Source organism: Leguminivora glycinivorella, chromosome 5, assembly GCF_023078275.1.
Source record: "Leguminivora glycinivorella isolate SPB_JAAS2020 chromosome 5, LegGlyc_1.1, whole genome shotgun sequence".
NCBI lineage: Eukaryota > Metazoa > Arthropoda > Insecta > Lepidoptera > Tortricidae > Leguminivora > Leguminivora glycinivorella.
In genome coordinates, this window is record NC_062975.1 from 2,042,580 (window position 1) to 2,060,584 (window position 18,005).

General features: G+C 42.6%; 1 protein-coding gene across 1 annotated transcript in view; it reads right to left on the reverse strand.

The window, feature by feature from the left end:
• The window catches only part of LOC125226429 (Golgi-associated PDZ and coiled-coil motif-containing protein-like), a 96,576-nt gene that overhangs the window by 203 nt on the left and 78,368 nt on the right, over positions 1 to 18,005 (reverse strand). The window contains exons 3-12 of the mRNA XM_048130411.1: positions 10,207 to 10,261; positions 8,068 to 8,206; positions 7,777 to 7,882; positions 7,469 to 7,630; positions 6,870 to 6,995; positions 3,801 to 3,913; positions 2,352 to 2,447; positions 1,464 to 1,571; positions 1,055 to 1,194; positions 396 to 509 (exon numbers count right to left, since the gene is read on the reverse strand). Coding sequence (XP_047986368.1) covers positions 396 to 509; positions 1,055 to 1,194; positions 1,464 to 1,571; positions 2,352 to 2,447; positions 3,801 to 3,913; positions 6,870 to 6,995; positions 7,469 to 7,630; positions 7,777 to 7,882; positions 8,068 to 8,206; positions 10,207 to 10,261 — 1,159 coding nt within the window. The remainder of the gene's footprint in view (positions 1 to 395; positions 510 to 1,054; positions 1,195 to 1,463; positions 1,572 to 2,351; positions 2,448 to 3,800; positions 3,914 to 6,869; positions 6,996 to 7,468; positions 7,631 to 7,776; positions 7,883 to 8,067; positions 8,207 to 10,206; positions 10,262 to 18,005) is intronic.

Consider the following 18,005-nt stretch of genomic DNA (forward strand, 5'->3'; position numbering starts at 1 on the left):
ATTGGCTGCGATCGAAAGGGACGAACTATTTTCGGCGGCTCGTCGACTCTAGTGAACGTTTACGAATGGTAGATTTCAACCTTGACCCGCTCGCGTGGGCTTCGACGACTGAATTAGGCCGATATTACACGTAGACGACGTGCTATCTTTTTTCTTGACGTTGGAAAAAAAAGGAAACATACGGACCTTAACATGTCTTATCGATATGATAAGATACATTACGAATATGACGATAATGTACAATCGGCCTTATACGCGCACCTTGCGCTAACACCACAAAGTACAAAGCCGAGACGGCACAGCTTTTCCCTCTGCGTCGAACCGTTTTATATTTTCTTCGAATCACTATTGTATTAGCTCTATGTGCACTCGCATATTTACATCGATCGACTTACCTATCCGGAAGGGCTTGGCGTCTCGCTTGTTGCCGTCGGCGCCGTTGGTGGCGGGCCGCGGCGGCTCCGGCTTGTCGTCCGACGACTGCTCGTCGTCCACCGTATGGTAAACTCCTACAACATTTAAACGGGTCTTATTAGATAAATCATACGTACGATCACATAAATATTCATGGGTAAATAAACTATTTCTTACAAGTATTACATCTATGTTTCATATTGATAATAGACCACTATGCACAAAGACACTCCTACTATACATCGATTACATCAAAAACCGCTCCCGTCTCAGTACTAGTACTGAAATATTACGCTCCGTAACCTATGTATATGCACTATAGTTTCAGCCCACCTTTAGTACGCCAGTCTGTTTGCATTTCTTCTTGGTGCGTGCACAGGCATAAACTCGACCATACGAATGGCAGCGCTCCGTACCCGCCACGGACCAGTCACGGTACGGATACGGAACCATCACGTTCCGTGGCCAGTTTAGTATGGGCTTACCTTTAGTGCGCCAGTCTGTAAGCTTGCGTTTCTTCTTGGTGGCCTGTCTAAGTGCAAAGGCGTGGACTCAACCAACATGGACGGCCGCGCTCCTTACCCGCCTCGGTACGGATACTGAACCATCACTTTCCGTAGCCAGTTCTGTTAGGGCCTACCTTTAGTGCGCCAGTCTGTAGGTTTGCGTTTCTTCTTGGTGGCCTGTCGACGCGCGTGTACGGGCGTGGACTCGGCCGACGCCGACGCGGACGGCAGCGCGCCGTACCCGCCGCGTCGCGGTCCGGCCTCGATACGGATGCTGAAACGATACGTTCAATTAGTGTGATATTTGATTTTTATTTTATTTACAGTTAACTAAACCAAAGTAAAATTCGGCAAATTGATTCTTAACCGTCGAAATAGGTAACAAAATACCAACTTAACCGCCGAATCAGGTACCACACCCTTCGGTCAGACGTATACGTTTGAAATGCGGCACGCGCAGCACATTAACTGAGATGCGCATACTCAATGACGCAGGGAGAATAACAGTAATTAGAACAAGTCAGTATGTGTAAAGCAACCCACCTGTCGTCGTCCATGTCGAGTATGGAGAGGTTGTTGTTGATGTTGTTGTACTCGGGGTAGTGCGGCCGCGGCGAGCGCGAGTCTGTGGACCCGGCCGCGGAGTGAGGCCTATAAACAGGACTATTTGTAATATTGTACAAATTTATACACACACAATAAAATTTAAAAATAGATATGGAAATCGTACTGAATGGATAACAGTGTAAGAATTGAAACAACGTTTTCGGACATAATGAATATACATATTTCTCTTTCAGTTTACGCTAACCTAATCCTATTTCTATCTATTTCGTTCAATCGTTCATTCATCCCTTTCTTTTTAAGGTGTAGTCAAGAATGCTGTCTCTTTCTTTCAGTATGTTTCGTTTTACACAGTAGGTAATGCACCTTACACCAGTCATGCACAAAATAATGACGCAATCACGAAGAAATAAGAAGAATATATTTTTTCCAAGAATATGTATTGTTGTATTGACGTTCTCAAGTAAAATGGTTACTACCACATTGTCGAATACGATGTGTGCTTGTCGATTTATACGAATAAACTATAAGAGCGTCTCACGTGTTACGGCTCAGCCACGACATTGGCAGCGGTGAGCGGCGGCCATATATTTGAGCGAGACACAGCGATGGGACTTTTCATTCGCACGTATGGCAATGTCATGGCTGAGCCGTTAGGCTGGTTTTAGTGTCACGCGGACCGACCGCGCGGAGCACGGCCAAATTGTATGAAGTTGATTGTATGGACCCGTCCGCTTACGCTCCCTGAATTTAATACAGTATATTAGTCCGGTGCGGATCGCTCCGCGTGACACTAAAACCAGCCTTACTAGTTACTGTTGAATGATAGTCGCATATAGAGGTAAGGTAAGGTATGTAGGTATATACCTGTCGTAGTCCGGGGTGCGCGGCGCGGTGGGCGTGGCGCCCGAGCCGTCCGCCTCCGCGCCGAACACCTCGCCGTCCTCCGGGTACAGCGGGAACCTGCGTCGACAACCACTACCACACTCATCAACGTTCATCCCAACTCGATATTTGCCATACAACTTACTGCCTCGCAACAGCTAAAATGTACAGATGCAGTGCGATAGGCTTGTGCCGTTTCGTTCGTTGATCGGAGCGCTCCGATCTCGTTCAATCGCTCCCACGAACTAGTTCGCTCTTTTAGGTCTTTTGCTCATTTAGTTCAGCCAGACCAGCGACCACTGCGGTCGGAAAGATCCGAACGAATGGGACCGAATAGTGTCAAAATGATACGAATAGTCCACAGATAGTAACATTCCGGGTCGAAAGGTTGTAAGTAACCGAAGTTTAATATGAAACCTTGATGTTTTTGTGTTGCTCTGCTAAGTAGCTCTCGCTCTCGGTCGGCGCAGTCACACACTCGTTCTTGATCGAAACCGCTCGCGCTCGCCGATCCTATACTGAACTAAATGAGCAAAGACCGATTCTCAGAGCACAAAAAGATTCAGTTCATTTCGGTCATTGATGGGATTTTATTCCTAACAGTTCATAGTTCGTGAACGACACAAGCCTACAGTGCGAAAAGATTTGCCTTCGAATTGTTACGGAAACGTACGAACGTGTCATGCTATTTCAGTCAGTCTCAGTACAAGATGTACTGACATTGACTGAACTAGCATGACAAATACGAACGTTTCCGAGGAAACCCTTTTTGCACTACATCTGTAGATTGAACTGTTGCCTGCGGTACTTTTTAGGGTTCCGTATTTCTTACTTCCATCTAGCCATCAGGCGATCACCCGCTCGTTTGTCTCACATATCATTAGCCGGGTCCACACAGAGCGAACGCCGCTCAGCCGAACAACCTGTCTTAGCTAAATTGCCTCGCTCTGCGCGGACCCGGCTATTTAAGGGGCTGACAACTCCCAATTGCGCAACATTGATGTTACTTGCGCAGTTTTTAAAGTTTTCGTAAGGCAAGTAAATTATATGTTATTATTCATTATATTTCAACGAACATAGCCGTACTCGATACACGATTTAATAAAATCGGCTCGACAGAAAAAAATTGCAAAGATCGGTCTCGAGTTCGTCATTAAACAGTTCTATGGCGTTCAATTATTCAGTTGTCTTTAATTTAAATTACAATAACAAAAATATACATCTCTAAAACAATAACGAAACATATTGTACAAATAATGCATCTTAATAATACATTTTTTTTAATATTTTTCCGCACTTTTCGTACCTAGCCGCCCTCTTTTAGTGACATCGCGCTCTCACTTACTCCCATACGTATTGACAGTGTACGCTAGCGTCAAGGCCATTGCCTCGAATGCCAGCACGCGGCCTGGGTAATGGCTTGCCTCCCACCTGTAGTTGTCGTCGGAGAGGCGGTCGTCGTCGTCGGCCGCGATGAACTGCACGCACAGCGCGCAGTCGCCCTTCACGCTCTGCAGCGCCGCCACTGCCTCCTTGTGACACGCCTGCAATCATACCATATCGACGAGTTAGCTAACCCACTAGTACCCAGGTACCCACTAGCAAAGAGGATCTAGTATTATCATAGAGGAATAAGTAAGGGAAGAGTTGTAACTCCATACATCAGTAAATGCGAGTTATTTGTAGTGACATCTATCGTCATTCACTCGTCAATCACGCGCCAACTAGCGTAAATTATCAGTACTGCTACTTGTCAATAGACGTCACGACGAACAAAAAGTCTATTGCTCAACAATTTTTAGCTAATATTACAATAGTATTAATCAGTACTTTGCTTTCAATTACTTCAGCTTAAAATATAAGGTGTAAACTGTTTTAATATTACATTTTTGGCAGACGCAATAGTGTCGGCACCTAGTGTCGAGTAGCAGTACTGATAATTTACGCTAGTTGGCGCGTGATTGACGAGTGAATGACGATAGATGTCACTACAAATAACTCGCATTTACTGATGTATGGAGTTACAACTCTTCCCTTACTTATTCCTCTATGGTATATAGAGAGTTACTGTCAAAGTAAAATGTGTAATCACAGTCCACAGACTGACATCTCTCGACACAAGCTTAAAACTTTTGAACCTCAGTTTTGACAATTTGGCTCATATTCTTAGCTTGACATGTGTTAAAATGTCAAATATTAATATTAGCGCCATCTAGCCAAGCGTTCCCCAAAGGTGTAAGTCCATCTAGGCCACCGTACCTTTTTCTCTATGGCTTTGAGGTACGTTTTTTTCTTAGACTTTATCCGTCTATACGGAGTTACATGTCTTTGCCACTAGATAAGTTGACCAAGGGTTTGCCCAAACCTATCGACGCGGAATTGGCTCTAGCCAAGTCGTCGTCTAGTCGTCGTCGCTACAGTTTACACATTCATTCATCGGATTCTCACACTCTACTCATGAAAACAAATAAAATGTAGCTGTTTTAACTAAGAGATTACCTACCTACTATTAAAGTAACTTTCTATCTTTAGTTTAACGAAGGTGTATACAGTGTAAGTATAACACGACACATCTCCTGACATACTTACAAGGCCAAAAAGCCCACTTAACGTCATGTTAAGGCCAACTTACGAATAAACAACATTGTCAAGAAAGTTATTACTATACTAAATCTCTCGATATTTATATGTACTTAACGATGGCATTCTAATGTGCTAAAATCAAACGTGACCTAAAATCGTACCGACCAGTAATAGCATTCTAAATCAAAACATGACGGGTCAAAACCTAGCACCCGTCAGATGTGAGTGTTCCGCGAAACTCTCGAGTGTTCTCAAACTGTTACTTATCCGTTTATTACCAATTCGCAACACAAACAGGGTACGTAACCAAATGCACAAACGCTTACGGTAATAGCGTTATCATAGCTAGCTATCTCAATCGCTCTTCCGTATTGGCGGGACAGAGCCAGACTGCGTTTCGATCGGCGGAGGCGCCTTGTGTCACCGATTGTCATTAGGCCAGGCCGGCAGTACCTACTGAAAGTCTAGTTCTGGTTGTTGAGAGTTATGATCGTTTACACTAGACGTTGAGAGCTCACATCTAGATCTAGACTAAGATATTATGAGGATTATTCGGTGAATCATGGATGCTGCAGACTGCAGTATATTTAACTAGTAGCTCAAGGGTGACACAACGTTGTATAGTGTTATTTACTAGTACTAAAAGACACTCGAGTCCTGCCAAATTCGCTTCAAATATTAGAATTCTTCACCAAGTGATGTAGTTTTAAATATGCTATAATTATTTAATTGTCAGCAGCATCACTCATTGCTGGTTTTTCCTATCTTTTTTTGCGACGGTAAACGGTGACGGTTTGTGTTCACGGGCAACTGAAGGCATGAGGATTTTAAAGTTGTCAAAGATCAAAACTCTTCCGAGTAGTTCTCTGAGGAGCCAAATTCTTGACGAGATAGCTTTCTGACTGAACAACAGAATCTACCTGATGCTGTACAAGTACAACACCACAGAGTCGTCTGTGGCGAGGATGGCGTCCCCGACATAAAGCTCGCCCGTGAGCCCGGCCGGCCCGCCCGCCTCCAGCTCCGAGCTCAGGCTAGGAGCACCATGCGTCAAGAGCAGCCTACCTGCTGTACGACGCAGAGTCATCATCATCATACCTGCGTGAGGTCGCGGTCGTCGATGGCGAGGATGGCGTCCCCGACATAAAGCTCGCCCGTGAGCCCGGCCGGCCCGCCGCCTCCAGCTCCGAGATCAGGCTAGGAGCACCGTGCTTCAAGAGCAGCCTACCTGCTGTACGACGCAGTCATCATCATCATACCTGCGTGAGGTCGCGGTCGTCGATGGCGAGGATGGCGTCCCCGACATAAAGCTCGCCCGTGAGCCCGGCCGGCCCGCCCGCCTCCAGCTCTGAGATCAGGATAGGATCACCGTGCTTCAAGAGCAGCCTACCTGCTGTACGACGCAGAGTCATCGTCATCATACCTGCGTGAGGTCGCGGTCGTCGATGGCGAGGATGGCGTCCCCGACATAAAGCTCGCCCGTGAGCCCGGCCGGCCCGCCCGCCTCCAGCTCTGAGATCAGGATAGGATCACCGTGCTTCAAGAGCAGCCTACCTGCTGTACGACGCAGAGTCATCATCATCATACCTGCGTGAGGTCGCGGTCGTCGATGGCGAGGATGGCGTCCCCGACATAAAGCTCGCCCGTGAGCACGGCCGGCCCGCCCGCCTCCAGCTCCGAGCTCAGGCTAGGAGCACCGTGCTTCAAGAGCAGCCTACCTGCTGTACGACGCAGTCATCATCATCATCATACCTGCGTGAGGTCGCGGTCGTCGATGGCGAGGATGGCGTCCCCGACATAAAAGCTCGCCCGTGAGCCCGGCCGGCCCGCCCGCCTCCAGCTCTGAGATCAGGATAGGATCACCGTGCTTCAAGAGCAGCCTACCTGCTGTACGACGCAGAGTCATCATCATCATACCTGCGTGAGGTCGCGGTCGTCGATGGCGAGGATGGCGTCTCCGACATAAAGCTCGCCCGTGAGCGCGGCCGGCCCGCCCGCCTCCAGCTCTGAGATCAGGATAGGTACACCGTGCTCTCGCCCTCCCTGGAAACATAACAAAATAAACTAGACAACTTTCCTAGCTTCTGCCACGCTCAGGATCGTACCGTACCTGGTCCAAGAAATCTCCTTGCCTTCAACGAGGCAATGCAGACTGACGGGGACGTCTGGGTCAACTACTATACTCCGGGGTGGCACCATGCCTAGTTAGTGCATGCGTAGTTTGTCATGGCCTATGGCACTGGTCCCACCAAAAGCAAGTATTTTATTATAGAAATGAATAAAAGATAGTCACTCCCGTGTAAAGAAAAGATACGCGATTATAGCCAAGCCAAAGCCTATTCGTCGCCAAGCAGTGAACTATAAATCGCTCGCTCTCTCTTACACGGGATCTTTTGTTCGTTTTTATCGCCAAAAGCTCATCGCTAACTCCGTTTTGGTGAGACCAGTGGCTATAGCTGATTTATTTTTGTCCGTTTGACAAAGCCTGCAGCAAGACTACAGTACAGTAGACGCACCGTGACGGAGATGCCGAGCCCGAGGTGCGGCGAGCGGCGCACGCGCACGGTGCGCGGGCGCGGCGGGCGCGGCTCGCGCGCGGGCCGCGCGGGGCACGGCGCCAGCCCGCGACACACGCGCACCAGCGTCTTGTGCCGCTGCAGCAAGATCTCCGCTTCCACCTGACAAACGACATATTTATACAATTTTTTTTAACTTATTTTTAACGAGATATTTACACAATTTATCTTCTGACAGACTTCTGAGAACGAAAACCTGATGTCTAGAGTGCTTGTGCGGTTTATCTGTAAAATATGCGGCGACTAACCTGAGCCCAAAGTGAGTCCCGAACTTCTGCGCGCATGTCTCTGCCGAGTAGTTGTAGCTGCTGTATCCGTCCCGCTAATTCTTTGTCCAGGTACTTTGTCGCCAGTCTGATGAGAAACAAACAGAAATTAAGGTCAGATGGGTGAAGGCAACAAACCTCAAGATGATTTTAGGGAAACCTCGGAGTCGTCGGACGTCGGACCACGTGACATGGCTAGTGTTATGTCAAAAATTTAAGCGACAGTTTTACTTGCTGATGATGAGACTAGATGAACCGTATACGGAGATGTACCTGGCACCGAAGAGTTCTGAATGTAGCGCGAGCACTGTCTCTCGAAGTGCGGCGTTCTCTCGCGCGAGCTGCGATGCTTCGGCGCGAGCGCGGGACGCATCCGATACGCTTCCTGCTGTGTCGTCGCCGTCCGATAATCCTGTCAAAAAAGATCAAGATTGTTCAAAACTCAAACTCAAAAATATCTTTATTCATGTAGTACAAAGTCAAGTCCTAATTACAAGCTCTTATGAATAGTTCATTAGGTACATATATATTATGAATTTATGATCTTAATCTAACCTAATTATCATCAGAGCAATTTATTGTTGTAATTATTGTTCACAATAATAATATTTTTATACACTGCCGATGCCGTTACATGTTGATGCAGCATGCGGAACTATGAGTTCGCGCGTGTGGTGGTGTAACTCACCACCGTATCCAAGCGTCAGTGTATTAAGATAAAAGTCCAAAAAAGAAAAAAAAAACTGGCAGAGCTAGTGATAAAACATTAACATATTTATCGCAATTATACAGAGTGAAATGAAAAGGACCGTTAAAACTTTGCATGGTGACTTTTGAGGTCACAATAAACAACTTTTATTATGGGACCAATGTTGAAATCGCGAAAAAAAATTACCTGTTCAATAGAAATGAGCAGCATTATATGATAGTCGAAGTGTATGAAACAGCCGTTTTTTTTTTTGCGATTTCAACCTTGGTCCCATAATAAAAGTTGTTCATTACGACCACAAAAGACACTATTATGCAAAGTGTGAACGGTCCTTTTTATTTCACCGTGTACCTATAGGTACAAATTAATCTCATGTTGATTTAATAAAAATAGACATTCTTCTTTAGAATAGGTACTCGTAGAGTCGTAGGTACATATTTATGATTTATGATTATCTTGTCCACGAACTGATTTGTGAGCCATCAAAGTAGTGTTCGGTTCGCCTGTCTGACTGACACCCTGTCTGACTGACTGACACTGACACCCATTTATTATGCAGCAGATGACCCAGCACGTCGGAAGTCAACAGTCGGCTTTCCCTAAACGTTTTACGACAAATTTCCCAAATGTTACCTAATTTATGACCTTTCAACACTGTGATTGATCGCACAAGCTAACGAGCTGACAAGTGAAAACTGAATTAGCAAAATTATTACTACACCGCTTGAATAACAAAATAAAAATACTACATCCCTTACGTAGGTAATATCATAATATGTATTTAGTATAAACAATCAAACATATATAGCCTGTAACTACCGTATCGCGGCATCACGTGCACCAAAACTAAGCACTCTGGACTAGAGAACGAACTTTTCTCTAACACTTTTCCTTTTTTTGTCATATCGTTGTAATGCAAGTCCGTCGTCGGTGGTCAATTGGGCATACATTTCAGTATTTAGTGGTAGATCTCACTTATTTTACGACGCGATTACGGAAGCTAATTATGGCTCAGAGTATGTAAAATCCTGGAATTTACCGTTCCGGGTCTCATCTTTGACTGAAAACCAGTACCGGGTGCACATCCCGATCATAATTAAACAACGCTAATTCCATTAATTACAGGTAAATATCCCGTTGTAAGTTATGTAAGCTTATGCGGAATTTCCTTTCATCCACGAGCATTACCTACTATCTCTTTAACGATAAAGTGGAGGATAACGGGGTATTTATTAGTGAGGTTTATCATAAAAGAGCACCCTCAATGGATAAAATAAGTAATTAAATTGGGCCGGCGACAGGTATTGAAAGCGTTTATTTATTTAAGATTTTAATCAGGCAACAAGGTTTATGTCACATACACCTTACACGCTAACATACATTCATTTTACAGTTTCGATCGCGTCACTATGTCCACTTCTCTTTTGTGGTACGCGTGACGCGACCGCTGCTGCAGGGGCCTATGGACTTCTAGTCGAAGGGTGTCGTGTTTCGGAGGTTCCAGGGCAAACTGCCGAATCCAACACTAGACCAGATTCAACGGAGAGACACCGTTTTGTCGTTTAAATAGTGTCTAGTTATTTAAGATTTCGGTCTTCGATTTATCAGTTACAAAAAGTTCGGTACCCCTTGGCGGGTCCTCCGATATATGTAGGTAGTAGTACCTAATACCTATATACATAGTGGTAACACTGGTAACTTACCGGCCGCGGCGGCTCGCGCCTGCACGAGCTCCGCCCTCATGTCTACCAGCTCCGCCTGAAACAAAGAGAATAAACATTTACAGTGAACATTTTAGATAGTGTCGACAATCCTAGGGTATTATGGTGGCGGCTCGTCAAAACTCAAAAACACGTTTTCCAAGCGTGTAGTTGCACCACTGTGCGGAAAAAAAGTGGTGAAAGATAAGGGAATTAATACATTCTATAACTTTCCTCTTAGTGAGTTTTAGATTATAAAGTGTGTCTTTAATTCAAGAGTCAATAGCTTTTTATATGTGGCGAATAAAAACCTTTATATATAAATAATTGTAGAGAAATGTTCGAATTGCCTACATTATTATCAAATAAACCTAATGAGATTCGTGTTCATTTTATATACAAAATATGTTTAAAAGCACCTACGTCCTACGGCTACATACATGTGTATATAAAACGGCAATACAGTTAAAGTAACTTGTAACTGACTAAAGTGACATCCAATTAAAACTTAATGGTCTTCAAACACGGCACACCATTATCACATCACCCACTCTATTCAAGTCCATCTAATACTCGAATAAAGATGTCACCAAGTGGAAAAAAAAGAGCAGAAATTAAAAGTGGCAACTTCGTCGTGCCATCCCTTTCATATTAATATATGTGAGAAAAAGAGACGACACGAAGATGTTGCCACTTTTTAATTTCTACTTCTTTTGCCAGGCTGTAGGTATTTTAACTATAGATTTTTGTAAAACGTCATTTAGAACTACTAGCAGTAGGTCAAAGCACTCGTGGCTTGAAGAGTTACAACGTTCTCATTTTAATTCAACTTTCAAGTGATCTTCGTTACATATATAGGTACAATTTAGACAGTAGGATACAGTTTACGAGTAGGTGCAGTCCATACTACGAACCTGTATAAATATGTAATGCATTTATCTTCGGCGTAAGTTTACTGCGATGATACTTTTGTTAAGGGAATAACACATAAAGGGAATTTCGAGACCGGCATAAGGACATGGGTATTTGTCTTTTCATAATTATCATTTAGATAACCATATAATGTAAAGATGTAAAAAAGAAGGCCTAATATCGAGAGGGACATAATTTAGTAACTTATCTACAGATAAACTCTTCAAATTACTTTTAGACATAAAATTCTATATGCCCACATTTGTACAACAACAAAAGCAATAACAACAGCACAGATCATTTTACGCGTAAGACGACACCGTGACGGATTCCACAATAGCATTAACTCCAACAAGCTCGCATGTCAAGCTCTTATGTCCGGCATTTAATTATATTTTGTAAACGCACGCTGCCGAAATGCAACTTCATTGTATTAATTTTTAAACGTATTCGAATTGTTAAGGTGGCAGTGAATTCGTGTAATTATTCTCTCACCGGGCGTTAACATTTATAAATAACAGAAATAATCAATAATATCCTCAAACATTTTTAAGTTTCCTTAAACATTTACATAAGCGAACCTAACAGAGTTATTGCTGATATAAAAATAAACTTATTTAATTTTAATAAAAATCCTTTCAAGTGAATTATATGTACAATTGTTCATGATTTTTTTCTACGTTACGAACGTCAAAAACTCAGGATTCTTCTAGAATGGCGGCCTCAAGATTGCTAAATTTTATGAGAGTCGTATCTTTACGACATTTAAACCGTTTTTAAACCTACTGCACCTTAAATTGCCAGTCACATATGCCATTTCGTTTCAGAGCTGCAACACTGCAATAGAATTAAGCTAGGAACATACTACGCGGACGTCCGTCGTCGATCGACCGCGGACGGGAATCTGGACAATGAAATTACACATAACCGTGCAAACTATCGGTCGACGGACGTGGACGTGGCCTTGAGCGCATGGACGTCCGATCGAAATCTGGCTCGCTGGATGTTTTGTTCCGTGTGTTCCGTGCACGCTGATCGGTCGCGGTCGCGGTCGATTTACGACGGACGTCCGCGTAGTATGTTCCTAGCTTTAAGCTTAATCCGGGCGGGGCGGGATCAGCGCGTAAATTGGGCTTAAAGCGACAGATGTTAGCGGTGTCAACAGTGGGCACGCGCGCATAAATCGTTTGACCTTTATACGCGACGTGACCAGTGGAAACGCCGTTTAGATAGTGGAAACAGTATTTTAAGTGTAATCCGAGACAAGATGGATTTAAGTGCCTGAAGGCGTTATGATTTTACCATCAGTTATCTAGGTTAGAAACGAATGTAGGTAAATGACTACTGATTGTGGTTTAGAAAAAGGGTAGCCAATATTAAGTAGTAGTCTTGCAAAGGATGAAGACATCTGCGCCGACCCCAAGTGACCGGGATAAGCGCGAATGATGACGCAGTCAAGCAATGGAAAGTTGGTAAATATAGGTCACGACTAATTGGTTGGCAAAGATGGTATTGGTATGGTAAGACCAACACCATATCAAAAAGATCAAATTGTCAATTAAAGTAGAGACAAAACAACGAGGTCCTCCTAATATTTCGTCACAGTTGATGGACAAACATCTAATGATGTAATGATGCGCATCCAAAACCATTAACTACGAGTAGGTATATGAGATAGGTACAAGCTATACTAGATCTCTAACTGTCCTTCCTGCGACTCGGGGGTTAATAATACTGCTTATACCATCTTGACTAGGCCAGCGGGCACCGCACCCGTCATGTCAGCCAAACAGACGTTAACAAACGGCTGCGACCGGCAGTGTCAATTGCAATCTGATTTATAGCCCCGATAGACCCCAAGGTCCGACTCGATCACGAGCAACGCTGATCGATCATGAGCTTTTTAGCGGCTATGCTGCGAACCACGCCTGAATTCATGGGTTGGACCTGAGACAATTTAGTTAGAGGTTAAGTTAATGGAACAAGTGCATGCTTTAAACGTAACAGCAATTCATTTGTCGAATATTTGGCGCTGGGCCACCAGAATCAATCAAATCGGATATATTTAGGTAGGTATTCTGAATTTCAGCCGTTGTGATATTAATATTAATATTAATCAATCAATTCTTTATTTTGTTCAACATATGTTACAGAAAAGGTGATAAATACATTCAAACAACATAATCACAACTGAAAAAAATGAACAAAAAAGTAAGACACGAATCACACGAATTATAAGAGTTGAAAAACCCGGAAGCATTATTGTAAAATAAAAAAATAACATAATATGTTACATATATTATATGATCAAACGAGCTTCGCAAGCGAAGTTCGATCGATATTATATGACTCGCTTCATTGGAAGATATAATTATTAAGTTTACATTATTGTAGTTTATTTAATCTACTGGCAACATATTGCACGCTTATTTTAGAGATTTATAAAAAATAAGTATTTCAATTGGCTCTAAACCTTCCCCCCACCCTCAGGTCGGTGTCAACCGGCGGTGGGATCCTCATTATTTTCAGAGATTATTCTAAGCAAAACTTTGGAATCTGGGTGTATCGGGGGGAGGGTAATTATATCTTCAATGAAGCGAGTCATATAATATCGATCGAACTTCGCTTGCGAAGCTCGTTTGATCATATATTATATTTCCTCGCTTCATTGTTCGATATAATTATTAAGTTTACATTATTGTAGTTGTTTAGAGACAAAGTTTTGCGGATGCCAATTGTGAAAACAAAATTAAATATTTATCATTAAATTTTGTTACATAATTATTACTAAACAACTAGCAATTACATAATTATGTAATTTATACACAAGATCAGTCTTATTCAGTAACACAGTTCATAATTAATTATAGCAAACTGATCTTGCAAATAGGTCTTCGTCAACTATTTGACGATGGCAGAATTTAGGAAATATTTGCGAGGTTGAGGTCCAACCCGCAGTTTTTCTGATAATGTCAAACATTGACCCATGCCGAAACGGCAGTAGACGTGGTAGTATGGCGAGTGCCTGTGTGCACTAAATGTTGCCACGTCCATCCCGATCTCCGCTAGTACTTGTTTTATCCACCTGCTTATTGACTGTGCCATCGCGTCCCTGTGAGGGCGCTTCGCAGTTAATAAGAGGTGTTCTGAGTTCGGAGGCCTTTTATCGCTTGTTAGAGTGAGATACTCGCGAAGGACCGAAGTCGCGCGACACGTTTCTTTAAGGTACGAAAGGAACAGTATAAGTATGTCGGGGCAGATGGTTATATCTGACACGATAATTTTTACCCCATTTGGGTAGTGTATATTCACTCATTTAATCAGTAAGAATGTTGGCACGCGATGGGCAGTGCATAATGCCAATAATACGACAAGCTTTTTAGTACCTAGGTAATCTGCTCTAAAGATATAGTCGTATTTGGATACCATTCATCAATGTAATCCAATACTATTTTTGGATCCCAAGAGTGAGTAAGTATATTTTGGAAAATTAGGTCTCATTTTAAATATGCGTTTTAACAAACGTTTAACATGTTCTGTTTTTTTTTTTTTTTTTTTGTCCTGCGAAACAGGGATAATGCTGACCTTATGATTGTTTATGGATCCATAATATGACGATCCTGCTGTGATCAAAATGTCCACCATAGTTTAAATCACGTTTAAACGAAACGTTATATTGCTGAATGGTATTTTTAGAAATAGATGCGATCACATGAAGTTTCCTCAGATAACCTTTACCGGAGAGCACCGCTGCACCCAGGAAAAGGCGCTCGTGGAACGGATTCCTGGTGCTGTGATCAGAACAGACCTTATGTTCTTCGGGGCTCATGTAAATAATATCGGATTTTACTAGTGACATTAACAAAGGAAACTACGCTTGGGATTGCCAGACGGGGAAGCTAAACTTCCTGTTACTTTGTCATAAATTATCTTTTTTTAAAGATTTTAAAATGATCGGCAATGGAGGGAAACTATAAAAGTCTAGTGTAAAAGCATCTACAGCTGATGCATCTGGGTATTTCCACCATGATAAGTAAGTGTACATTTGGCATTGGAGCGAGAAGAGAAAAGATCAATATCAAGCTCACCAGCAGTATACATTATGCGTAGCAGTATAAACGCTTCATGAGATAGTTACCATTCAGTATCGAGATTCACATTTCGTGATACCCGGTCTACTTCTATATTGTCTTTCGTATATTTAATATTTATATACGATGCAAAAAAAACCAAAGGTTTCGCTTCTTCGCACCACTGCCAAATCCGTCTGAAAGGGTCGTTCAAATTTCGAAATTGAACGCTGCCCATGCGATTTTCATCGCTTATATCAGTTATAGCTTTCGTATTGTCTATACGAATTAATATAAAACAGTCACAACGACGGTCATTTGAGAAATATTAAGAGGTAAACATACTGCTAACATTTCCAAATGGTTTATGTGGAAAGCTTTTTCCTCGGATCTCGACGCTCCGTGTGCAAGAGAATATAATATTCATCCCCCAGTTCGGATCATTTAATATTAGTTTCGGTAATTTAATTTTCTTACTATAGTTTGGGTCGCGTTGCAAGGCTAGAAATTTTTGGCGTTCTAGAATTTTAGTATATAGCCACCCAAATTTAGCTGCAGGGCATGCGTTAATAAGTACTCCGATCAGTTGAGATAATTCTCTAACGGAACAAGAGTGTAGTGACAGAGATTTTCTAACCATCACGTTGATTTTCTTTCGTTTTTCCCGTAGGTAAAAAAATCGACTGAGTTTGAACATAAAACCTAAGTCTCGACAAACCTGTCGTGGTTTTAATGTCCTATTAGTATAGTTTATGACAAAGCACAAGCATTCTAGTAGGTTAACGTTTACGTTTCGTAAACACTCTACATAAGAGTACCGACACATAAAATACCGCGCTAAAAAAGACCATAAGACAAAGCCGTAAATTCATTTAAGTTAATAAACTAGGGTTTTCATCTTCAAAATGGACGCTCAGATATTTGCGGCAATATCTCGCAATAAGAATCAGTGGGTAAGCTTCCTTCAAATCAACTGTAGCCATAAAGCTACCTGTTGGTAAGTATAAGCTTAACAGTTGGTCTGTGGTTTTCCATTTTGAAATGTTCTCTAGGAATAAATTTGTTCAGCTTTTCGAGATTTGGAATAAAACATTTGGTGTCATAGATTTTTGTGACAAAAACGTTCTCGAAATAAACTGGTCATGCTGTGGGATGCAAGGGACAACTGCATCCAGCTGAATTAAATTTTGGACGTACCTCCATAACGGCTTTTCCACTACTCCAATTTATTTTTGGGGTACAACGTCTTGAAAAAACCGGACGTTCAAAAGTTACAGAGCAACCGTTTTTAAGCGAATCTAAAATAACTTCATTTGATGTTATTTTTGACCAGCAATCATAAAAAATATTTTATTTTACCAGCGTGAGGTAACTGACTCATTGTTGAGGAGTGGCACGGGGCTTGCCCTGGCCCGCTGGTCTAGCTGGAGGGTTCGGGGTTGGTTGACTGCTGTCCTTTCTCTGGGCCCCCGCCTTTCGACTGGTAACGAGGAGGGCCTGACCCGTTTCCCTGAAACTGGTATTGGTTGCGCGCCGACGTTGTTGTCGAAGTTGATGGAGCCGTGTTGCTCTTTCCCAAATATACAGACTTTTTATCTGTAGCCATTGTTTCTCAATTACTTTTGAGGCTTTTATGTTTTCCGGGAGTTTACTTCCATAGAGTAAATCGCCCGCATCTTGAATTATGGTCAAGAAGGGTTTTTATAACCTGGGTGTGACAAGCCTTGTACGTGCTTGGGTTTTGCAATAATGCAAGTCTGATAAGATGCGACAACTGTCGCTTAACAGCTTGATAGCAGTGATCTTATATATCATCAGACGTCAATAGAACAGTAATAGCTCGGTTTATGGCTGTAATGCCTACACCCAACTGGCAGCTGCCACAAACAGCATGGCTGTAATGGCCGCAGAAATTTCTGCATGAAGCATCTAAATGCGTACAATTTTCGGAGATAAGGTATTCTTTTAATATCTTATCCTTCAAATATTTGGTAAACCCTTGCGGACTAATGATAGCCAAAGGGAGGCTAAGTTACCGTGAATTTTTCCCCAAGTATGGGTGTATGTTCGGTATATAGCCTCACCTAAACACGGTAACCAGGTCTGGGTCCAAATCAGGTACTTTTGGAGCTGAATTTTCAGGAGTTGAGCCTGGGTGTTGCGTCTTCAGGTAAGATCTCCGGAACATTCTCGATGTATGGAGAATTCGAGTCCTGGTAATCGAGTTGGTTGTCCGGAATGTACCATTTCGGTCTCCGTGACTTCTTGTTCGAGAAAGCAACGATGCTTTCTGAACAGAACAAAAAACCAAGCCATAATTTAGTTTTATAAAAACTAAAATAAAAATAGTACCAAAATTGTGGGTACACTGAGAGAAAATACAACCAGTTTCATGTTCGTTCAACAAATTTTTTGGTTAAAATAGCACCTACGTGCTTTTTGGTTCAAACAACAAGCTACTTGTCATTTGAATCAACAAGTCGATTTTATAAAAACAACCTGACACATATTGTTTTAAACATACGTTTGGCTGATTCAAACGGATAAACCGCAACAAGTCGAACTTGTTAAATTCACAATGCAAATTTCTCTCAGTGTAGATTTCACCCATATGCGCGAATGCGCGTCTTACTTAGTGTTATCTCGCGGATAACATTCAGTAACTAATGTTCATATCAACATGTGTTCGTAATAGAATCACCATGTCTTACATGAGTTATGCCTTCGTGTTGACTCACGGTCAACCCCCCGGCTGCCTTCGTGTTGACTCACGGTCAACCCCCAGGCTCGCGTCTTGTTAAAAGTACGCGTTGTGTGATC